Source organism: Botrytis porri (genome assembly GCF_014898465.1).
Source record: "Botrytis porri strain MUCL 3234 chromosome Unknown BPOR_006, whole genome shotgun sequence".
NCBI classification, from domain to species: domain Eukaryota; kingdom Fungi; phylum Ascomycota; class Leotiomycetes; order Helotiales; family Sclerotiniaceae; genus Botrytis; species Botrytis porri.
In genome coordinates this window covers 351,172-376,164 of record NW_024066080.1, presented here as the reverse complement: position 1 = coordinate 376,164, position 24,993 = coordinate 351,172, and the positions used below count along the sequence as shown (strand labels likewise).

The following is a 24,993-nucleotide window of genomic DNA, read 5'->3' as shown; positions in this document are numbered from 1 at the left end:
TGAGTGGGGTATGGACAATATTCCTCCTATAAAGGGGTCCTTAATAACATCTTTTAAGCTTAACGGAGATATGTAACTTGATATTCAGAGACTATGACTATGGATACCACTCGGTGCGTCCCAAATGTAACTCGCGTTTCCTGGAAGGCTGCTCTGAAAGGTAGTTTTTCTCTGGGAATATCTAAGGATTTACATAGTTACCGCTTTATCATGTGTTTTGCTGTCAAGATGTCCAATTCATATACTATATCGATACTATCATCCCATCGCTCTTTCGGTGTCCATATCTTTTTACTTAATCCAGATACGCATCCATATAGAAAATTATATAGGCGTCGAGGTGTGATTTAATGCAAATTGTATCTCACTCCATCCTGTACCCAACACGATAAATGCTGTCGCGTGGTGTTTATTCCTGTCATGCAAAAGCACCTTCACTACCTACTGTAGATTTGATACTATTGAATCCACATATCTTCGATCCTGATTCTCATCTTGATCTCTTGTTTTCTAACCTCTTTTAACTCATAATCCGCGTCTCACTCAAAAAAGTTCGTGAAGAAGATAAATCAGTATCACTCAGTGATACAATTTACTCACCTAAGGAGCAGAGTATTATACCCTCGTACACCCTCAAAGATTGAGATCTGAAATACTAATACTACTATCATCATCATTAATTGTGACGGATCTGAATGATACTATTCAGAGACCAGATCTTGACCCATCAACCACAAGTACATTTGCAATCACGATTATTCACTTATTGGAGACAATTACTATTATTGTTGCGCATTTTAGAATTGTATAAATGTAAATCGTACTAGTCTCGGTATCACCTCAACCATATAAAATGCTCATGGTAACTATGAAGCACCGCCAACCATGCAATCCCCAACCATTGACGAGGAAAAAAAGCTTCATCGCGGATCGCTCAACTCTCCTAGATTGGCGCATGTTGTTTAATTTTCAATAGTGTTGTTTAGGCAAGCTGCCAGGTGAATGTCAAGATTGTAGCGCGGTTGCAGTTTGACTGCCTTGGATCATTACAAAGTATCAGTAGCCTCTATCTTGCTATGTAGTTATTAGCATAAACTTCCGACAACAAGTCATGAAATGTGGTGAAAATCGACCACTTACTTGATAGCGTGGATACGAAATGAATGATACCAGCGAAAAGAACGACACCAACAATTACCCCAAGAATCGCAAAAACAGCCATCGCTATCTTAGTAACAACGAAGCTATATTTCTGGAGCGACTGAAGTTCTTGTCGCTCAGGTCCATGTCGAATCAAGGGAAGTCCATCTTCGTCGATGGCAGCAAGCAACTTCGTGTCCATTGTGTGCATTTTGATTGTTTGAGTGTATGTGTCGATGATCATTGCGGATACCGTAATGAGAGCCTTTGATATGTCTGAAATATCCATGATAACTCGTTAAAACTGTTAGGAGAATAGATACAAGTCGAGTGAAAGTGATTGTATTCCAAAATGTCTCGATCATAGTGTTGGTACCAAATTTAAATCGAAAACTTGATACGATAATGTTCTTAAAAGTAAGAAGATAGGCTTCGGCATGATAGGAGACATGATGAGCAGTGCGGTGAAGCTTTGGTAAGCGACGAACTCCATCGCTAGTTGATGAGATGACTTTGAAATAGACAAGAATCGTGTAGATTGTAAAAGAGTATCAGAGTTGGACTGGATAATTTTATTATCTAAGAAGTTGTTAAATGTTTGTTGAAATAGAGAAACTATATAGGAAACTACTACTGACTACTGTTAACGACTGCTGTCCGTTGCTTGAGCCCCCTTCTGGTTCAGGGGCATACAGGTAAGATTCTTTGTTCCGAATACAACCAACCACCTAGAACTGTATATTTCTTCTCCTACAACAAACCTATCTAAATCATATCTTGGCGTGGATTTCCTGAAAACAATTGAGCAGACCAGAATTCCGAATCCATTGAAATTGGTCTTTCTTTCTTTTCAGCTCATCTAGCGAATGGATTTCTGAAATGATTCTAAACCTATCCAACTTTGCAGTCTACATTGAACTCAACCCTTTCCAAACTCAATCACTAACTATAGGAGAAACCATGCAATTCAATACGGCTTCATACGGTAGGTTTTGCAACTGAGCTGGCATAAGCATGATACGGATGTTCGGATCCAGAACCTATATTTGCACACCGTAAGATAGCAGATGTTCTCAGAATACCGGAGCATGATTGACGAGATCGCTTGAAGCGATACGATGGGAACTTAATCTATTTCACAATACACAACGCCCATTAAACAGACTTTTCGGTCGGTTTGTGACTTCAGCGAGGGTTGAGATGCTGTGTCATTAGATAAACCTTTGGTGCTTTCACCCCAGAGCCCCTTCAATGCGAAGCACAAATCTATGGTGACTAGTGAGAACACCTTGCTATTGTAGTGAGGGCATCGCTTGGAGAAAAAGGGTCTGATATTTGGAACAACAGGGGATATGAATTATGAGATTAGGGAGTTGGTATTAGAATGATAGAGAGAGGCCACGTAAGAAGCCCTTCTTTGATGCTGCAATAATTGGGTTGTCTTTTGCTTCAACTCTGGATGGTTGGTGTGAATAATAGGATGAAAGACGTCAAAAGTCTAATATATCCCTTGAAGAAGTCTCTCAGCTGTAAGAGCTCAGCCGTTGGAGTATTCCTCAATAAAAGAAGTAGGGTTATTGTATAAGCGAAGCGGGCAACACACAAACAAGCGAATAAGGGGTCATGAAAGAGAGTCAAAGTTATTCAAAAAGAACATTTTATCATCATAGAATCGATTAATCAATTAAGATACTCAATATGAGAGAAAAATTTAGCTGCGAAGCAAAAATCCACAACACCATTCCTAATAAATAGGAAATTACTTGAACATTAATAAGATGAATAGGAAGAGGAAAATTCATCAGTTCCATTGATTTTATAAACTGATGAATCTCACCTCTTACTTACTCTTCTCAAATATACTAAATTTTCTGGATCTTTGTACAAGTCGTATTTTCCCGACTTACGTAGAACTGTATCTATACACTGCCAATATGATGAAACATCTTAGGCTTCGAATTTCCGGCACTCTTTGTTTTCCCTCCAGATTTTGAACAAAAATGTGCCCATTCCAGTTCAATCAGAAGCATATTAATGGTTCCTGTAATTATCATCAACGACTCCTCTTATTGTCATCAAGCTTGAGATTTTCACTTGCTATCACCGAATCATCACCTAGCAATTCTTCACCCGCATTTTCATTCTTCTTCCGTATACTTATCCACTTTCTCTCGAATTGCCCTTCGACTTTCACCCTCTGCATCACTGTGAATACTCACAAGATTGAAGCTCCATACTTCTTGCAGTTGACAAATTTTACGCACCTTTACAAGAAAAATCACAAATCGAAGATAGTAAATGTTTATATACCTCAATTTTTATCTCTGTGAATCCACTAATCGCCCCCATATCTATAGCGGCCTCTTGTCGCGTATCCCCTTCTATTCTGCATAGCGATAGATTTCCAACTCCAAACGAAGGGGGTGGATTTTTTCGCCCTGTCTTTCATACATTGGCTTTCTCTAATAGCTTTTGAAATCCTATCCGGATCTCAAATATCCCTGTACGAGAATGTTGTTTTGCTTCCTTGTTGTCGACATTCTCAGTCATTGACTTCTGATTCTGATGATTATTGTTATCAAGAATAAATCCTGCACTCACTCCAATATTAGCGTTTTAAACTACCTCACCATCCAAGACGTTACACTCCACACCTCCACAGCCCGCAGCCCCCCTGAGTTGACAATGGACTCGACTTCAGCCCCGTTGATACGAAAAAAACTTGATCTTGGAAGTACCTCTATATGCTCTTCTCTCGTATCCGCTTTCTCTGTTCTTCCTTCCCTATCCTCGGTGTTTCGTTTTCGATACCTGTATCAACTTACTTTTATTTATTCTATTTATTATTTTCCTCCCTCCCTCAATCCCTCTTCCAATCGTATACATATACATGTACATATCCCATGCCCCCCCTCCCTTTCCCCCAATTCCCACACCCATCCCCTATAAAGCCCCCCCCTCCTCCCCTCTCCATCCCCAAATCCCAAAGCACCCATTCCTTATCAAGTACCAACACTAGGAGCCATCGAGATTTGAAAGCGATGCCGTACCTAGACCAATTCACATTCATACTATTCATTAAGTGTACTACTTTTATTGTCACTTTCGTTGTCATTCCTATCGATTTATCGATTCATTGAGATTTCTATTTCAAGTGTTGAAATAATTAATAGTGATTATTGTCATTTCATAAATCATGACCAACTCACAAATTGAGAATTATTATTATCATTACCAACACACGAATCCATACCACCCTATCGTCAACTTCTTCCACAATCTTTCTTTCCTCAAATACCCTCTGCCCTACCCATCTCGGTCCTTCCCCAACTTTTCCCCCTAATTCTAATCCTCAATCTCATTTCTCATTTCTCACCACCCAACCCCCACTACCCAACATCTTCCTCATCCTAAGCTGCCTTGCAATCTCTCAACTCGACCCACAGAAGACAGAAAGAAATCCCAACCATCCATCTATTTATTCTCTATACAAACTCTATACCTTCCCACCTCTTCTCCTGCCCTGCCACCTTCCACTAACCATCCTATCAGGATTCAGATTTCTCCCCTTCTCAGAAAGCTGTCGTTTCCAATTTTTAGAATAGATATCCTCTCACATTCTCATTCCCATCCTCCTACAACCTCAATTCTTCTCTCCTGCCATCCCTATCCCTCTACCCACTACCTCCTCTCACACCCTCCAAATCTCACTGATCTCCTACAAGACTGCCCACTCCCCCCATCCTCTTCTCTAATTCTTATTACCCCCCACTGCAAAACCCCAAGAAACAGATGCACTAACCATTAGACACCTATTCTCATCACTTCTCTCCCCCTATACCCCACTCTCCCCCACACCACTCCTTCTCCTTCTCCAGATACCTACACCCCCCCCCATCTCCATCCAACTCCCCTTTCCATTCATCTGCTCTCTCTCCTCCCTTTCCCCCCCTATCCCCCCTATCCCTGCACTCCCCCCATCATCCCCCATAACCTCCGCAAAACCACCTCCCCCATCCCCTCGTCTCTCTCCTTCCTTATCATTCTACTTTTCCCTTCACCCTTCCCTAGCCTCCAACTTCCCTGTAACCTCAGCCCATCAACATCAAATGTATAGACATGCACTCTTGCATATACATCTCTCAAATGTACACCACATTCGCTCACTCACTTGCTTACAGTTGCACCCTCCTTAACCTCACGAAAGAATTAAACACTTTAACAGTCACCATTGCAATTACGACATACTCACATCATGGTATACTAACACAACATGCAATTTCAATACATGATTAGTTTATAAAACTTCGTATTCTTTCAACACCTTTCAAACCACCATCCATTCGTCTTCACAATCTATTTATTGAATCGCGGTGCAAAAGGAAACTTTTCGACACAAGAAAATCAAATGAGATAAAACTTTGAAGACAACAGGATCAAGAGGAACAGGGAAAAATTGCTTAGGTAATAAAGTACAGCGGCGACTAGTTTGTCTTTTCTTTTTGTATGGCAAACTATCATTGCAAGTTGCTTCAACACCATAGTAATAGATGTCTGTAACAACTTCAACCTTGTCGCTCTTCAACCACGGCGACCGACCCAAAAGGCGCTCATTTCGCATTATCATCAACCACCACGACAATCAACCCCCCCCCCCCTCACTCCATTCTACATACGTTTACTTGAATGCCTTTCCGAACATCAAGACTTGCATTTGATCGTAGATGGACAAGACACCGGCACCTGCGACACCACGGAGAATGTTGGCACCAGCACCCTTGAAGAGAGACTTAACTCCTTCCTTGGCAACGATTTGACGACCAGCATCCAAGGAAGACTTGTACTTAACGGCCTCACCAGAAGTCATCATCATACGACGACGGATGGTGTCCAATGGGTAAGAAGCGATACCGGCACCAGTGGTGACAGTCCATCCGAGCAAGAAGGATGCAAGGAAGTTACCCTCAAGAGGTCCAACAAGGAGGACTGGCTTGATGGAATCGTACATACCGAAGTAAAGACCACGGTAAACAACGATACCAGCAACGGAAGGACCGAAACCACGGTAGAGACCGGCGATACCATCGGAAGCGAGGGTCTTCTTGTAAACATCGACCAAACCGTTGAATTGACGGTCGCCACCGGTCTTGGCGTTCTTGTTGTCGTTGGCAAGACGGGTACGGGCGTAATCGAGGGAGTAGACGAAGAGGAGGGAAGTGGCACCAGCAGCCTTTTGGATTCAATTAGTATTGGTATAATGAAAGAAATTTGAGTAGAAAACTTACACCACCGGAAGCCAAGTTACCGGCCATCCACTTAGCATATCCATCACGGTCCTTCTTGAAGTTGAACATCGACTTGTAGGTATCACGGAAAGCGAAGTTCAAGGCTTGTGTAGGGAAATAACGGATAACGTTGGCAGTGTTACCTCTCCATAAGGAGGCGACACCCTCTTGTGCGGTGGTACGCTTGAAGCACTCAACGATACCATCGTATTTACGGTCAAGACGACCAGTCTTCAACATCTCATCCTATAAAAAAATTGTATTAGTAAATGTAAACAAGCAAGGTGGGATGGATTTCTTTTTCGGGGTAATGATTTTCCATATTTCAGATACCCGAAATGGAAATTGTGCACATTACCCTCAATCTGTACATATGCATGTGCAAATTGTGGTGTCCGAAAGAAGAAATTGAAACAGAAATGTTCAAGATAAACATACCTGGTTTTGGATCAAGAGCTTGACACGCTCGATGGGAGCAGCAGCGGTCTTGGAGACGGCAGCGGAGACACCGCCCACTATCGCACAAATCAGTATTGTGAAAATTATATCAAAATTCCTCCAAAATCCAGTATTATTTCAATTCCATCGGGAACGATTGGAAAACTTGTCGATTTCGAAGTCAGGGGATAAACGTACTCAAGAAGTCAATGACGAAAGGTGGACTGTTGAAATATTGTCAGTATCATGGTTGACTGGAAAAGATTTATTTGTGCGAACTCGGGGCCAAAATGGGATATTTGTTCGATTGGGAATGCCACTACCAACAACGATGACCTTGAGAATAATTGATGTGGGATAACAAAGATTTGGATGATATTCGAAATATCCTATGTGATCTCTTTCTTGTTTTCATCTCTTGATTCTCTCTTGATATCGTTGTTGATGTAGCATTCCCCAAAATCGAGCAAAAGTCCATCCATATCTGAGCCCTTTCACCAGGAAAACGAGAATCCAGAATTGGTCAAGGGAACGAGATGTAACTTACACGCCCATGACGGACTCCTTCTTTGGTGGTAAGTTGCTCATATTGACGGTATTGATGATCTAAAGATCGGAAAAGGATTGAGAGGAGATGGTATTAAGGTGGTTGATGTTGGGAAAACAAGAAGAAGAATGGGAAGAAGAAGTTGTAATTTTGGCCCCAGGAAAAGATTTTATGTTAACAAGTGTGAAGATGGACAGCTTCCGAAATTACCCACAGAGACAGTGCGCTAAGTGGAAACTAATGACTAAAAGGGTTTAGTCGTTGAGCCGGGTGCGAGGAATTTTTTCTATCCTTAACTTCTCTATCCGCTGCCCGCACTCCCGCACTTTATAGCGAATAGACCGAATAGACGAACGAGATAAAGAGAGAAGATTTCCATATTGAGGTACTTTTTGACTGGATGGCGGCAAAGAATTGATACATACGTTCTGATGGAAATGAAAAAGGGGAAAAAATGTTGAATATTAAATATTATTAAAAATATCAACTCGAAACTTGAGTGTCTGTCTATTTTTGATTCTTTTATAATGAGGGATATCTAATAGGTCAATTCATCTACCTATCTGTCTGTGGTTTTTCTATCCTTGATTATCTATCTTGTTGTTTTCTTTTCTTCTTCGCTTCTGTCTTCACTCCCATCCATTCCTTCACTCGCTACAAACCTCTCACCCTATCTTTTCCGAGGCGTTGGTCTTTTAACCTCGATACATTTTCAAGGCCAAGGGTTCTGGCTACTAGGTATATTATCTACTATAACATCAACAAGCTACCTATCTACCCACGCTACCTTTGAATCATCATGATGGTCGGAATTTTCTCATTTGTATCGAGAGTAAAGAGTCTTCTATAAAACATATCTCCGTTCCATAACTTCCTTTTTGTCTCCATTTCTTTTTTTCCCCTTTACTCTTGGAGAGATTCCTTGCTTTTAAAGTATTTAGTGTACTTGATTGGTGTTTGGAACTGCAATGTCATGCTTTGGTGGGTATGTTGGTTTTTGGCGAGTCAATCAGTAAGCATAGAAAAGTGGTGGTGCTAGTTGTTGGTGAGGTATTTGTATACGAAGAAACAGAACAACCATGATTGCGAAATCGCCATATATTGATGAGTAGGTTGGGCTCCGAGATATGATGAGATTGCTCAATAAAATGCATACGATACGATGGAGATTCACTCAATGAACTGGATTATCGTATTCATGGATTGGAAAGAGTATAGAGTCTACTCCGCGAACTCTCCTCTCTACAATTGCTTTGAGATCGAGAACATAGTGCTATTTGATGGAGGGAGAATTCGGACTGACTTCTCAGAAAGCTCCAGTCTCAGATCAACACTAATGGAATCACACATTTCATCGAAAAGACGCTCCGCTGCCCCTTCGGGTGCTTTAGGGTTGGTGGGTGGTGGAGGAGGTGGTAGACTATTCATCTCTTTAGGTGATCATTGAGGATACTCTTGAGTATACTTAATCATAGGGACTTGAAGGCTTGCTTTAATCATTATGATTGATTATCTCCAAAAGACGCTCCGCTGGCCCTCCGGGGGCCACTGCCGTGGAGGCAGACTAATTGGACGTCGATGTTAAGTTGTGTTGTTAAACTTGGATTCATTGAGAAAACAAAAACAATGATAATTCCAGTCAGGGAAGGCTCTGAGTGATCCTAGAAGAGGCCCGTCTCCAAGGCTATTCTTGAGCATACGACCATCACAACGGTGAGATCGAATAGTGATATTCTACAGAGTCTGACCTGGGGAGTATCATCAACTAACAGAAAGCACCTACTATTATATTTCTCTTCTCTAGAGTGAAGCGAAGAAGCCTCCACGGCAGTGGCCCAGCGGAGCGTCTTGTTCTTCCTGATTGATATAGACAATACGGCTTGAGATTCTCATGGTAATTGATAGATGCGGAGTCAAGAGTAAGGATGTAAAGTACTGCCATTTTACCAGACGAAAGAACCAACCAAATTTCAAGCATGGAAATATCAAATACAAAATCTATCCCTTTACACATCTTTCAGTTGTCCATCATACCAATCATTTATGCTCTTGACTCTCTCTGTATATAAATTTTCATCCCATCTTTCTTCAGACCTCTGTAACCTTACTATCTGGTCTAAGCTTCGGCTTTAGACTGGTGGACTCTATCTTTTCTTGTTGTTTCCCGGGTAACCACACTAACCAAAATAAGCATTAGTGAGTGAAGTAAACAATCCAAACTCGGACCACAATTTACAATAATATCTCCATAAACTTAATATCAGAGTTTGTAATCTTACAATTCTTTTTCCAAGACATCATAACATCATAACGACTGACAGATTTCTGGTTATACAATCAAATTCATTCAACTTGATTCGGACTCAAACCCAATCATGGATTCACCTAAAAAACTCACAGAGAATTGTCCTCCAGGATCTCCATTAAACCAAATATCTCCTGAATGTGCCAATCAACAAAAACAATGGGATTTACCGACATCTCCTACCGCTACAGAGAAGGGTTCGAAATCGAGTAAACATTCAAGAGACAGTTCAGTCAATGAGAAGATTGCTCAATTCAATTCTTTGGCTTATCAAGGGAAACAATTGGAAAGAAAAGCAAATGATGCGGCTTTGAAGCGCGCCATGGTTGGGAGAGAGGAGGCGGAGAGTGAAATGCGCAGATATAGGGATGAAGCTAGGATATTAAGGAGACAAGTTGAGGAAGGAAAAGAACGAGAAAGAAAGGTTGGAGAGAGACTTGAAAGTGTCATGGTATGTCATCAATATGCGCGTCGTTCTGATCATTTGCTAACTTCTCATCTTATAGGAAAATTATGGTCGAGCCAAGGAAACCCATTCACACACACAAGCATTATGGGAAAAGGAAATTCGAAGAGCTCGAAAAGAAGGTTTCAAATCGCAATCGGTCGTTGTCAAATTACAAGAAGAACTCAAATCTTCAAGGGATACATTGAGGATGGTTCAAGGTGGTTTGGAACAAGAAAAAGCACGAAGTGTGAAGAGGGAACAAGAAGCATTCACAGCAAAATATCAACTTGTTGAAGTGCAGGAAAAGTTGACAAGATTACAAGAAAGAATTCAGTTGATCGAACAGGAGAGGGACGCATTTAAGACGATCGCTAAGAATGAAGAAATCGCCAGAATTGCAGCAGAAGGACATATACCATTACCACAATCCACCAAGGACGAATTTCCATCACCAAAGAATGATCAAAGATCCATAGATGCTATGGCATTGGCATCAGGCGCTGGTCAAGAGGAACTTGATGAACTCAGACGCAGATTGGATTGGGAAATTCAAAGAGCAAACCGAGCCCTTGATCAAGTCGAATTTTTGGAGATGGAATCTAGCATTCATACCTGCGAACCAAAATCAAACAAAAGAAAGTCAACCGACACACAAGAACATCGTGAAGATTCGACAAGACAATCCAAAACTCAAAGAACCAGTACAGTTTTTGTACCTTCTGAAGGTATCTTCAAAACTGTACCTGAAGAGTCCGCAGCAGAACCCGTTGAGAATACATCCTTGGACACCAAAATACATTTCAAACAACCATCGGAAAATTCTACTCATCAACGAAGAGAAGTAACTCCTTCTCACGATCCACCAGCTGCGGCTCGTATTTCCGATGCCAACACTTCTTTACTCTCTATCTTTGATGAGCCAACCAGTCCAAAAGTCACTAGATCACTTCAAAGCCCGATCAATCTTCCTAAAAACGAAGTCGAAGACGAGACAAATCCCGAAGATCTAAACGGTTCCACTTCGACCACAATTCATCACCCCCAAACCCATGAACATGAAAATCACGAGCATCACCATGAACACCACCATGAACCTACTTTCCACACAGTATCAACCACAACCCGTATTCCACTTGCTTCTCCCTCAGAAGAACAAAAAATGGAATTAGCACCAAGTACACCAAAGTCTCTCACTTTCCCAAATGGTACCATCGATCCAGCTTTGACAGCAACAGTGTCAAGAGAAGAAGCATTGGCTATGATTAGAGAAAGAAGAGGTAGAGCTAGAAGTTTGGCAGAAGGCAAGATGACTCCGAGAAAGCAGATGGTAGAGGGTGGATCGAGAAGAGATATAAGTGCACCGGCTACCACTGGAACGCCAGTTAGGGGAAGAAGTCAAGGAAGATCTTAGTAGGTCAAGAGATGTGGGTGGGAGGACGAGATGTTTATATTCTGGTGAAGGGGCTAGGGCTTGGGCTGTGAAGGTGTTTAATTTTTCTGGTAATACTTAGGGATGGAATGGTTGGATAGTACATTGTGCAGCAGGGAGCAAGGGAGTTGGAGTTAAAATAGTTATATATCCGTCCGTCCATTTAGCGCCGGAGTTCTTGTCTTTTGTCTTTGGAAAGGAGAGGGCTCGGTATGTGCTGGTTGGATTTGGGGTGGGTTTATGATTTATGAATGGTTGGGTTGGATTGGGTCACTCTTTGAAAATATGGCTCTATTTCTTTTGTTGGATGGCTTTTTTGTGGTTGGATGTTGGAAGGGAGGTAGAGGGTGGGTGGGTTGGGTTGGAGAGTGTCAGATATCAGGGTTGCAGAGTATTGTGTGGTACATTATGAATGTGGAAGTATGCATTCCACGGTAAATAACTAAATAAATGGATAGTATATCATGAATTTCCTCTCTTGTATCTCTGATGCTTTCTCGCTGTCGTTTTTCTTCAGAATAATTGACACTCTAAATGCTTATCTCTCTTACATAGAAAGGTTCTACGATTCCTTCCCCGTTTGAGAGTATGGTGGGTACTGCTGGTGATGATAATGATCGTGATGAGGATGATGAGTATCCATATAGTGTGCTAGGGAATAAATCGATTGATTGATTGATTGATTGATTGACGCAAGGGTTTTTGAGGATTGGTGAGCGAGGGCTGAACTGGGCTGAGCTGGGGGTGAGTGAGGGAATGGATAGTGGACGAAGAGATGGATGGATAGATAGATACGAGAAGAAATAATATATAAGGAGATAGAAAAGCTTGTGAGGATTGGATATACAAAAGTTGAGTTGGGGATCGAGTAGGCGAGAGCGAGGCTGGGCTGGGGGTGATTTGGGAAGTGGATGGATGGTGGGTGGGTATGAGAGGAAAGAATGTATAGGAATGTAGAAGATTTTGTGAGGATTGGATTGGGTTGATGAGGGTTGGATTGGGCTGGGCTGGATGGGGGTATGAGATGGAGAGGGAAGTGAGTGAGTAGATGAGGAAATGGATGGTTGAGTGAATGGTGGACAAGAGATGGATGAGTGGGGAAATGGATGGATGGTAGATGGTGGATATAGATTGGGGCTGTATGCTTGTGTTTTTGAATTGGAATTTGGGTGTTGAGGAGTGGGTGTTAAGGTTGGGTTGGGAAGTGGATTGTAGGAGCTGGGGAATGGGAAATAGGGAATGGGAAATGGGTGGAGTAGTAGATTGAGGAGGAGAAAGGGGGGATAGATTGATAAGGGTTGGTTGTGTTATGTTGTTGATTTGAGATTTGAGATTTGAGATTTGAGATTTGAGATTTGGGTGTTAAGTGTTGAATGGTGTTGGGTGGGTGTTGGAGAGTGGATTGAGGAGTATAGGAGTATAGAGGGGTGGGAAGCAGAGAGGGAATGGGGAATAGGAAATGGGTGGGTGGATGGCGGGGGTAGATTGATGAAGGAGGAGTAAAGGGGGAGGAGAAGGCAGAAGGGAAGAATGGGATAGAAAAGGGAAGGCAAATGGGTGGAGAAATAAAGGATGTTCAGGGATAAAAGAGGGGGTGGGAAGGAGAAGAAGAAGAGGAAATGAGAGAGATTGAAAAAGGGTAAAGAGTGGCAATGGGTAAGAAGTGAGTCAAAGGACAAGTAGAAGAGAAGAGGAGGAAAAAGAAGTGAGTTAGAGCGAGGGAATGTGAAGGGGTGAGAAGTTAGTGAAAGAATGTGAGAGGAGTAAGAAGGGTAAGAAGTGATGGGAATGAGTGAGGGGAATATAAATAGAGAGATAGTGAGATCGAGAGATCAGATGGATGATCGGACCTATAGGAAGACTGTTGAGGGGATTGAAAAGAGTGTTTTGGTGAGTGCGTGGGTGAGTGGTTATGGAGGGTGTAGAGATTGGATAGGATGGGATAAGCGTTGGTCGGTGATAGATAGAAAGGGGGGTTGTTTATAAGGTGATTGACTCATAATAAACAATGAGCTGGATGTTTTGAGCATATATTATTAGAGATTTGCGGAGGGAGAGTATAGCTTTTAATTTCTATTTGCGGACTTGGGATGGAGAGTTTCTTGGGATCAAAAATATGCTCGATTGAAGGCTAAATGGAAATTTGGAAAGAGAAAGGGGAAATTGGGAATGCAGGAGTTTGGGTGTGATGAGAGAAGGGTATATGAGTGAGCATCTTGTCGTTTTTCAACAGATAATAATGGTTTGATTTGATGATAACAGTGACAAGGAGGGGTTCAGATTGGTAAATAAGGATACAACGATAAAACTCAATCCCACGTATTTCTCCGTGTTTCGACGGAAATGTGTTTTGGGTTAGATTTGGAGCTCGAAATGGTCGAATATCTGATACTTTGTAGAAGGATTGGATTGAAGTGGATTATACGTTGGAATGCTTGCGTTTATTCTTGGGTTTGTCCTCGCTCGTGTCATCTAACCTTGTAGTTGTTGTTTATATAGGGGATAGCGGAAGTAGGGAGAAGCGGGTTTATATAGGGTGGGACGTGTTTTATGGGAAGCATGTCCGTAATGTAGAATGGGAGGAAAGGAATAGGGTGTTTGAATGGGTATACCAATATTTCTTCCTCGCATTCCGCAAACTTGATATACAGAGATGGAGGGAGGTGAAGGAAGTGGGAAGTATATAAACCTTCACTCCATCTTCCTTTTAGTCTCTACCTCTATTCGAGAACACCGAGAGTATTTTGCCTATGCCTATAGGTTCGAAAGCATCTATCGTAGCTGATGTGAAGATCGGCGTCTTGAATCACAAGGAAGGGGGGGTGAGATTGAGATTTTATGGAGAAGATAGACGGGACGATTTATAAAGTGAGGTTCAATGGCGATAGAGATGGTGATGAAAGTTATGCTTGGGGTAATGATTAAATCGATCACCCTATTTTCAGGCTATTTTTATTTTGAGCCACCCTTTTACACCAAAAATTGCTTTTTTAGTCTATTAATATTTTTTATCAATATATAATTTAATATAATAAAAATTTATATATATATAATTTAAGCTATTTTAAGTTTATTTTGAAAATTTGAAAATTTTAGGAATTTTCTGTATTAAAATCTAGAGCTTTAAAATTTAAACACATTGATTTTTAAATTTATATAGGAATTATATATAAATTTAAAACTTTTATAAAATCTTTAATAACTTTTTAATAATAATCATTAAAAGAAAACTATATATCTTTTTGAAAGTTTTGAATTTAAATTTATATAAAAATTAAAAAAAAATTAAAAAAATTAATAGATATAAAGATATAGTACACAATAAGTTTAGAATAGTATAAATAATTCTTATAATTTTAAGAATATTCTTTTAAGTATTTATTTATAAGAAATTTTTTTTTTTTTTAAATCCTTCAAAATAAATTTGTTATAAATTTATAATAAAATTTTATAGTTTATTTTTAATAATTTTTATTAAAAAGTTATTAAATATTTTATAAAAGTTTCAAATTTGTATATGATTCTCATATAAATTTAAGAATCGATATTTTAAAGTTTTAGATTTCAATACAGAAAATTCCTAAAAATCTGAAATTTTTAAGGTAAGCTAAAAATGATCTAAATTATATATATATAAATTTTCAGTGAATTCTATTCATAAATAAGAAAGTTAAAAATTTCATTTTTGGTGTAAAAAGTGCCCAAAAGGGGGGTGGCCCGAAAGTAGGGTACCCGACTTATGGTGTAGATATAGTGATTGATATTATGGAGATAAAAAGATGAATGGAGAGATAATGACAACAACAATGACATCAAAGTCTCGCCAATTCTAACGTCACAGATCATCATCTTCGCTTCTTGCAATGCCTAAAGGTCCGGCAATGGACTGGAAATTATTCTCTCCTATAATATAAGCTGTGTCAATTTTCCTTGTGGTCCTAAAAATGTTTACTAATAAGAGTTTTACGAAGAAATGAGCTTGAGTACTGAGAATTTGAAACTTTGGAGACGAAGTTAGTGTGAATGTTGTACTTGTTTGAGTAGTGGCAGTGATAATGATGATGATGATGATGAGTATCACCAAGTAACAATAAATTACGAAATCAGCAACGAAAATCTCTTGTCTCTTCCCCTATTTCTCTATCCATCCCTCGATTTCCACTTGAACTTCTCTAAACCTTGCTCAAGAAGTTAGTCAACGGGAAGAAAATAAACCACATGATTCTGGCGTGTTTCGTAGCTTTATATTCCCACGTAGAGAGAAAATCGAAGAGAAGGATTCCAATTTATATTGCGGCAACGGACGGGGAATCTTGGATAGATGTGAATTTGGCGAAGAAGGGAATCAAAAGAAGAGAAGTATAGTCGAAGGAGCCAAGTTCACGTGTTTCTTTGGTAATTGCCTTTCGCAGTCCGGTGAGCTTCTCATCATGTTTCGCATATCAATTTCCCTACACGTCGTTTATATATCCTACCACTCTCTAGATGTAAAATTCCTCCTCTGAGTACACATTTTCTTCACACTATAATTCGAAGCTTGATGGAATAATCACAGGTTTTAATGTGCAATCGGGAATTAATGAGTGGTGACGTTATGTGCTTGTAATTTGAGAAGTGGCTCCTAGCTGGTAGGATGATGGATTGAACCTATACACAATAGTGACGGCGAATCGTGCCGATAGTTGTAGCATATAATGATTGTATACAAATGACAGTGATAATATTAAAAGTCTTTTACTATAAAAACAAGTTCACCATCTTACAGTTTACCCATACAGACAACCCAGATAGAGACAGGTCTACAAATCGATTCAAGTAACAGTATATAATGCAGCTCATGCTTCCCTTAGGAATGCTGGTCGAGAGTCTTGTGGATTGAGACATGGAGATTTACAGGATGCGAGGATATTTATATAAGGAATCTATTCACAAGGAGAAGAAAATAAAAAGTGAGACTCGGAAACGTGCGGAATTGGGGTCATCAAGCATTGATGCCTCCGTGTAGCTAACTTCTTGGACCAATGTTAATGTTATCAGATCAGAGTTATATTCGGCTCGTGAACTTGTCAGTGAACTATATAATTATACTTCTTTCCCCTCTATCACCTCTTTTCAAAGCCACAGTCCCACTCCTCGGTCTATTTTTCAGTGTCATACAGTAAGCTTGGGTTTCACGGGGCTATTATTGACAGTTTGTAGATGAAAGAAGCTTGTCCATGTTTTTCGCAAGCAACAGCTCTGAAGCATGAGCGAGAAGTTGGTTGGAGGTGCATTTGGGAAGGAATAGGATTGACAGTGTTAACTATGATAATGATAAGAATTATCAGTGTCAATGAATGCCTGCATCTATGAGATAGGAAAGTGGGCAAATGCCTCCGAAATATTTGATCTACCTAATCGCCTCCTTAACAAATATCTCTTCTCTACCTATGACTAGGAAGAGACACTAATTCTAAGAAGCCATAGTACCTTATTCTCACAGTGTTTTGGGTCGGATATCTAGGACAGATATATTATGAAGCAGAACCTACTTACATAGATAGCTTAGCACTTTCATTGAGATGATGTCATAGTCACGCTGACAAAACCGGATTAATTATTCATTCGCCTCCATGATCTCCTCACTCTATCTTGGTCACCGCATAAATAGAGGACTAGTATCTTGTAAATAGGTAGAGAATTATTCGCAACCAGCTTTTCTGGTCCAGGTGTTCCGTTTTAGCTGTTTCTTGTAGGTTGCACCTGTTCCGCGCAATATGGCATGTGCCTCAGAATATTGAGCGTAACTGGTGTCAACTGGTCAGATAGTTCATTGAGAAAGTCAGACGTTTGGCACAGAATATTTGATGATGATAGAGGGAAATTTGGTGGTTAAAATGCTTCATAATGACTTTGAAAGCGACGATATTCTCATTGTCATTCTCATTTCTAATTATTTTGCCCCGAATTTTCCTAGCATTGATGTAGTCAGTCTGGTGACATGAAAGATTACATTTCGAGTCACCATTTACTTCTTCGAAGCGTCAAGTCTAGTTCCCGCTCAATCTTTGTGAGATCAAGACGTCAAATCAATGAGTATATTTATAATCACTCGCTTATTCTAGTGGCCTAGAGATCTTGGGATGTTACAAGGCACTTAGGTCTTGGAAAGTTTTTCTGGCCTTCTGAGAACCCCTAAGTTTGTTATGTCGTGGGTATAATATATATTGCTTCTGCTATTATTTCCCTTCTTGTAAAGCATTATGAGTATCTACATCACGAACACATTTTGTCACTCTGAGACCTTTCTTTCGAAGAAGGTCAATTGAGCACTGGGTAATAAGATACTCAAATTTTGAGGAAAGAAGAGATCAATGAGTGTCCTATATGACGATGGAAAGTTTACTGCATAATTTTGATAACCGAGCCCCTTACTTGTTCTAACTTGACAGTAAAAACGTATTAGCATTTAGAGGCAGCGATAGAATTTACAAAAGCCTGCTTCTCCTTCCGCTTGCGTGGAGGGCTAATACTGTCTCCCTAACATTGTGGAAAGAGATTGATGGGGTTACCATTTCTTCCGATTGATATACAGACTTGGCTAGAAATCCTTGTCATTTACGAGAACCCAGAAGGTAATAATTACTCAAACCTTTACCATTAATCCTGACTACAACAGAGAAGAATTAGATGGATGACGCAGATCTTGACTTCCAAATAAACAAGTACCGTACCCTTTTATATTGAGCAGCTACCACATGTTATTGTTGAGATCTTGACTTAGCTATCATTTTGACTTTCCCATCACGAAACCTTAAAGTAACAATCGACTGAACCATGTCTATCAATCCGGGCTCCTCAGCTGAAGCTCTCCCTGACGGATTAGATAATGAATTCATTTTGAGCGATGACGATAGCATCGGTGAAATTATCAATGGACATACTCTCAACGATCTAGGCAAACTTATCCTAAAGCTCCTCATTTCTCGAAAACCTAGCCAGAATTGAAAAGTCCAGTCAGAGCTCGAATGATTCAATTCCTCAAGGACTGCCAAATGAGATTTCAGCTACAATCCGCACACTATTGTGCTAAATCAGGGAAGATACAAACCGCGAAGGTCTCAGAAATTCACCCGACAGATACGCAAAAGCGCTTCTAGAGAATTGATGATTTCACAAATAGATTGCTGATTTCCAGAAATGCATCTCTTTCCATTGGCAAAATGCAAACATGTGGCTGCATGGTCTTGCTATTCCGCGTTTTCTTTTGTGGAATTGACTATAAAGCTATTTCAATATTTCACGAGCTCTCTCTGCGTATTCCTCGGATCAACCAAAGCAATATGGTTAGTCTCTATGAATCGAAAAAGGCTCTTTTGGGGGATGTCACGACGGAGATGTTCATCGAAACCGGTGCTAATGATAACGGGCAAGCTTTCGATCTCATTTTTTTTTGTCATAGCATGTATGGAATGAAGTTGATGGGAAAATTCATCAACAAGGCGCTAGGAACGCTTGTTTCAAGCCTAGAAAGTGGAAAAGTAGTGATATTTCATCACGACTAGTGCCTTGAGCTTGATGAATTGACTTATTGTCGTACGGCTATTTTTCCAAGAGGAACCATCTATATAGCAAACAGTAATGAGACATTGGATATAGACTGCGCAACAGGTACCCGCAGAGTAGATAATAACCTCTACAAATAATCCACAAATTATCCATTATAGAGCAAATAATTCGAAATTCTAGATAGGTAATCCACAAATTATCTACAAATTATTCATAAATACCCATATATTTATAAATAATTTGTGAAATAGATAATTTATAGATAATTTATAGATAATTTATAGATAAAAAATAATCTGTAAATTATTATTTAATTTTTAAAGCTATTTATAACTTTATATTAATTTTTATATTAATCTATTATATAATTACTTATATATTTGTGAATTATTTGTGGATAATCTATATACTTACAAATTATCTACAAATTATTTACTCTGCGAATTATCTACAAATATTCACAAATTACTTGTTATAAAGCGGGTAATTATTTGTTTTTATAGATAATCTGCGGAACGGGTAGAACCTTTGGTAGGTAACCTGTGGGGCGGATTACCTGCAGATTACTTGCGGGTGCGGATAATTTCTGCGCAGCCTAGTTGGATGCCTTCTCCCCCTTCATCGCAGGTTTCATCAAGCAGGATGTGGAGGTGGATATGGCTATACGAATCAAGTGGAGAAAAACATGTCGCGCCTTGGCTTGTCATGATGAAAAACTACCGGGGTATCTGTTGTTCAGCTCACCTCAATGTATGGTATCCATCAAAAGAGACGCGGATGCGTTACCTGATCTCGTATCACAGGTGCCATTTGCGAAAGACCGAATTGTCAAAAGCTGGGAGGCTCTCTTGCATCGACCTACTTCGATCTTCAGGCCAACAACTATGGAGCATGTTCAACTTTGGAGTCAATTGGCTTTGAAGCATAGATTAAAACTTACCGTAATTGGTGGTGGTCACAGCGCACACTGTCTGTGACCTAATGTCGTCTCACTCGATATGGAAGCCTTCAATCGAGTACATGTTATCACCTCGAGCGATGATGTAGATAATGCCAACAATCGGCTTGGTTCCAAAGATCCGGCACGTACTTGACATCTGTCAGCAACCGGGTGGATTGACCGTATGTACTGGTCTGCTGCAAAGGCACTTCATTGGTGAATGGGCTAAAGTCGATGCTTTAGTTTGTTGTGGATCCGGTGGCTTTGTGTTTGCATCAGCTTTAGGAGCGCAGACTGGTGTAAGATTGACATTGGTTCGAAAATCTGGCAAACTACCACCACCCACTATCTCAGTCGAAAAGTCGCCATCACATATCTGGTCTACGGAATCGGGCGAGTTATAACAAAAACTGTTTGCGATGGATCCAGGTCTGATTAGCAGAAGTGACTGTGTTGTGGTCATGGACCATGTACTTGCAACGGGAAGGACACTTTGTGCAGTGTTGAAGCCATTGATGAAAGCCGACGTTCGGCCCAAAGATATCAGAGTCATGGTTGTTGCCGAGTTCCCCTTTCATAGTGGTCGAGAATTATCACGTCGGGAAGGTTTTGGGGAAGTTTCGATTCAAAGTCTTTTGGTTCTTGGTGGTATGTGAGAAGGGAATTTCCTGTCATGTCATATTTCATGGATGAAGAAGTGATTGTGTTGAGAGTTGCGCGTTGGAAGTAATCGTGAAACGCGGGGTGAGTTTATCATCACATGACTACATTGTGACGCCTCTGGAATCATCAGCCCTCGTGGCTCTAGGATTTACTGGGTTTGATATAAGACATTGAATGGAGTATTGTTCAATGTATGCAAAATGGTTCAAGGGATTTTGTGCATACTATTCTCTCTAGTATGCAAGGGGAAATCTGTACGGGGGATAAAGTTACTCAACATTTATCATAATTTTATCAAATTCTTAATCTTTAGGTTTATAAAATTCGTTTCCATTTCCTGAGTTTTCTGGCAGATTGCAAAGAATGGACGCGATGAGGAGCGAGGGTTAGAGATAGCTTTTGGTGGTGTCACGCTTGTGGGTTGTATCTCATGTGTAATGATGAGAATAAAGGAGCTTGTGAGCCGATAGCAATAAGTGTCCAAGATGAAAAAACTTCTTGCTGTAACAACAAGAGGCAGTAAAGGACAACAAGAGTTGCACAGGCATCAGTGAATAATAAAGACGTTGGTAAAGATGAGGCCATCACGATTGCCAGATTCTATTATTATGAATGTTGCCTGATTATAGATCCTCACAGATACAGCAATTCTGTCACAAAACTGATCCTTCCGTCGCTTATTTTGTGCTTATGAGAAAGATTATCCTGGTCAACAGAATCAAAGTAAGAGGGTTTTATACCACTTGAGTTGAAGTCCAACCCTCATCTTCAGTAACTAACTGCACATTCATTGTCTACTGGATTCGCTTCAAGTCTTCAGTCGCTCATTTGTGACTTGGCTCAAGAAATTTGAGATATTGAGATATAAACCCTCATTACAAGTTTCAAACATTACTTACAAGTGGATGATCGACAAAAGCTTCTGTGCTTAAGAGAGGTCTTTCACGCTTAAGAGGGATCTTTTTCGAAGTTCGGGTTTGTTGTTTCGGCAACTAGGGAGAGCATGTCGAGAGATTCGAAAGTCGGTGGGATTCGAGAATATGATTTATATTCACAAGTATAAAAAATATGCCCATTATCGCATCAACAAGAGTGTGTATCATAATGTATATGGAGAATATCATGTTCACTTCGAAATTCCTTTTCATATCAATGCTGATCTGTCTTCGTGGTGGTAGATACCTGTGGGTTAAGCAGTGGTAATTGATACATTTCTCCCCCGCTAATTGCTTCCCATATTTGCCCTAGAGTTTTGGTAGTAGTAGGTTAAATCATACAGCTCTAGTGATCCATGGTAACACAACATACAGAATACGATTCTGACCGGTAGTTGGCAGAAATCGTGAAACTACATCATCCACAATGAAGATATGTCCTAAGAGATGATGACAACACCGCGTTAATTTAACAGCAGCAAGATCCACGAGCTCACAGTCTGTTGAATTTTCCTCTTGTCTTTTATGTCTCAGTAGAAGAAGCCAGAGTATTGCACCTATTAAGGATTATCTCGATATATGGTCACGAAGGAGGCGCATTTAACAAATTAAAAGGTCGTCTTCACTATCACTGATGGAAGCTAAGAGCTATAACTGCGCCGTTATAGAGCATTTCTAAAAAAATTGGCGAAGGTTCTACTGTAATCTTCTTTTCTACTAAAAGTGTGAAGTTTCGATCAGGAATAGAGCAGAATAGGGAAAATACGATTGTGAGATCTATAAGAGAGAACATTTCAATGACTCCGTTCACAATCAAATCCTCGGAACTGCACGTTGAGACCGTTATGGAGGAGCTTCAGCGGCATTTGCAAGTGGGTCATTGAAAAGACCGAAGTATAATATGTTACAAGTAATGATCAAGCGAGTTTATCGACTTCAAATTCTTCGCACTATTTTGATAAATATGGAGATTGATAACAGCCGATTATTGATAAATAGCGACAATATTCAAAGAGAATTGACGACAAGCAACAACTAGGTATTTACACTTTTTAAATCTCGCCTAAAATCATGAGCGAATACAGATAAATACTTAGACACAATTAGACAACAAACTGCATCTCACATCTCCCATCTGGTTTCTTCGCTGGATTGCTCACGTCCGGTATCTGCAAAACATCGAACCGAAAATCAAGCAAGACGCGAGAAGTCTATATACCTCTCTCGCGCAAAATTCTTTCCCGGAACTGCCTCCGATTTCCAAATCCCATGTTAAACCATGCTACTCCCTCTGCATCAGCCCACAATTTGAACCTTAGGCTCTACGCAAAATATCAATTTCCCAGATAAACATTTTCGGGTATATAAACTCCTCTTACCCATTAGTATATTCGAGATCCAACATCAAACTAGTCGTTGGATACACCACCCAAGATGCGCCCTGAGACTGCAAGTTCACAGAAGGTCAGACTTCAAAGCAGAGGAGGTTACTATACGATAGATCTAATTCCGATTTCCTCACCCGTTTTTTAGGTAATGTCGGCAATATTAGTTTTTCTATTGATGAAAACGTTGTGGAGTTGACAGTAAACACTGAACGAAAGTAAGCTAAATCTAGGACAAACTTACAGAAATCACTCCTCCGCTCGATCAGTAAACTACACAATCAGAAATCTATCATCCTCTGCCTTTCCTTACTGCTCCCTGATTCCTTGCTTTGGCAATTTCTCTTGTATCTACTTCCTCCCTATCCGTAAAAATTTATCAATTTATACTCAATCATGTGATTCCGAACTCCCTGACTAGGAGATACAGCAGTTCTGGCGGGTACCAGCCATTCTCATGCCATACTCTCCTAGCTATAATTCACCTGACTTTAGGTACAAATTTGTGAGATAGAGATACCCTGCCAACGATTTATCTACCCAATTCACTTTGGAGTGTATAAAGGGACTAAGTATTCGAGCTCACGAGCGAGCAATTTTCATGCCATGTGGAATACAATGGAACGCAGGGTAGGGTTTCCGTGAGATATCCCAGGGTATGATTGGAGATTCTGAGTAATGTTTGCTTGCATAGTGCTTTGTCTACAGCAGTAATGGAACAACATGGGATGGATATAGACAAGTAGTGTTGTCGAAATATGAGTATCTAAGTGATTTTTACAACGAAAATCCAATCATCGACAACAAAACCTGCGATTCTACACCAGTAACAACAACAAGAGATTAATCATCACAAACCCCGAGATACTACACTTCTGCCCGCAAAAGAAAATTAAAAACTGCTCTAGAAGACAATTTGTTTAAGTAGTGGATAATGAGTTGCATGCTCTTGGTAGGTCAGTAGAATAAATGAACCTTTTATACCTCACTTTTCTACTAATTCATGGAAAGATCTTCCTAGAAGTAACCACTACATTTTTATATACACCTTACCCCCGTCTACACGGGCAACCCGGAATTTCCAAACTCAAACAAGTATCTTTCCATCCACTACTACTAATCCGGGTGAGAAATCTACAAAATCTGTCAATCACAGGGAGCGAAAGCGTTGATATGCACATACCTTTTTCTAATAATGAAAATGACAACGAAAGATATCTGTAGATATCTAGTCTTCTGTATACACACTCTGACAACAAAAAATTCATAGAAAAAAACACATACTCACACTCCCAGCTTATTAAAACAATCTTTCAATCCTAATCCAAACAATTCATCATCCATCTGAATTTCCATCATCTCAATCCCGAACATCAAATCTCAAATCTCAACTCCCTATCTCCCCCTTCCCTTCCCTTCCACCAAAATTATTCCCCTATTAGCATCTCTCCATCCTCCCATTCCTCTCCACCCCCCTCCAACTCCCCACCGGCCTTCCAAATTATTTGTCCTATCATAACAATCATCATTATTATCCTTCCATTTCCTATCCCATTGTCTTTCTCTTCTCGTCCTCCTCCCTCTCCTTCCTCTCCCTCTCCCCCCTTCCCTCACAACCACTTTATCCGGTCTCCTAACTCCCTCCCAATCACCATCACCATACACACACCTCATCTCCAATTTCTCTCCAACCCCACCTCTCGCACCACTTTTCCACATTCCTCCACGTGTTTCTCCACCATCTCTCCACCCCCATACACCATTCCATCTCCATCCCCATGCTCATCCCCACCTCCCCAATACCTCTCAACCCAAACCCCTGATCCTTCATCAAATCTAACACAGCACATATACCCTATCATCAACAACACCATAAACCCCAATATAGAACCCAACACAATCCCCACAATCGCACCACTGCTCACTCCTC

At 40.3% G+C, this 24,993-nt stretch overlaps 5 protein-coding genes across 5 annotated transcripts; 2 read left to right on the top strand and 3 right to left on the bottom strand.

The window, feature by feature from the left end:
• Positions 1-1,066: 1,066 nt before the first annotated feature.
• EAF01_004651 (uncharacterized protein) lies at positions 1,067-1,429 on the bottom strand (the record flags this gene model as incomplete). The annotated part of the gene is made up of 2 exons (XM_038912905.1): positions 1,067-1,074; positions 1,141-1,429. 2 exons carry the CDS (start codon positions 1,427-1,429, stop codon positions 1,067-1,069), a joined length of 297 nt encoding a protein of 98 aa, XP_038770991.1.
• Positions 1,430-5,818: 4,389 nt separating this feature from the next.
• Positions 5,819-7,451, bottom strand: EAF01_004650 (uncharacterized protein; the record flags this gene model as incomplete). Its single annotated transcript, XM_038912904.1, has 5 exons — positions 5,819-6,370; positions 6,426-6,671; positions 6,864-6,940; positions 7,062-7,087; positions 7,411-7,451. The coding sequence occupies 5 exons, from the start codon at positions 7,449-7,451 to the stop codon at positions 5,819-5,821; spliced, it is 942 nt and encodes a 313-aa protein (XP_038770990.1).
• A 1,201-nt stretch (positions 7,452-8,652) lies between these two features.
• Positions 8,653-8,838, bottom strand: EAF01_004649 (uncharacterized protein; the record flags this gene model as incomplete). The annotated part of the gene is made up of 1 exon (XM_038912903.1): positions 8,653-8,838. One exon carries the CDS (start codon positions 8,836-8,838, stop codon positions 8,653-8,655), a length of 186 nt encoding a protein of 61 aa, XP_038770989.1.
• A 947-nt stretch (positions 8,839-9,785) lies between these two features.
• Positions 9,786-11,574, top strand: EAF01_004648 (uncharacterized protein; the record flags this gene model as incomplete). The annotated part of the gene is made up of 2 exons (XM_038912902.1): positions 9,786-10,166; positions 10,222-11,574. The coding sequence occupies 2 exons, from the start codon at positions 9,786-9,788 to the stop codon at positions 11,572-11,574; spliced, it is 1,734 nt and encodes a 577-aa protein (XP_038770988.1).
• Positions 11,575-20,499: 8,925 nt separating this feature from the next.
• On the top strand, positions 20,500-20,736 carry EAF01_004647 (uncharacterized protein; the record flags this gene model as incomplete). The annotated part of the gene is made up of 1 exon (XM_038912901.1): positions 20,500-20,736. One exon carries the CDS (start codon positions 20,500-20,502, stop codon positions 20,734-20,736), a length of 237 nt encoding a protein of 78 aa, XP_038770987.1.
• Positions 20,737-24,993: the final 4,257 nt, after the last annotated feature.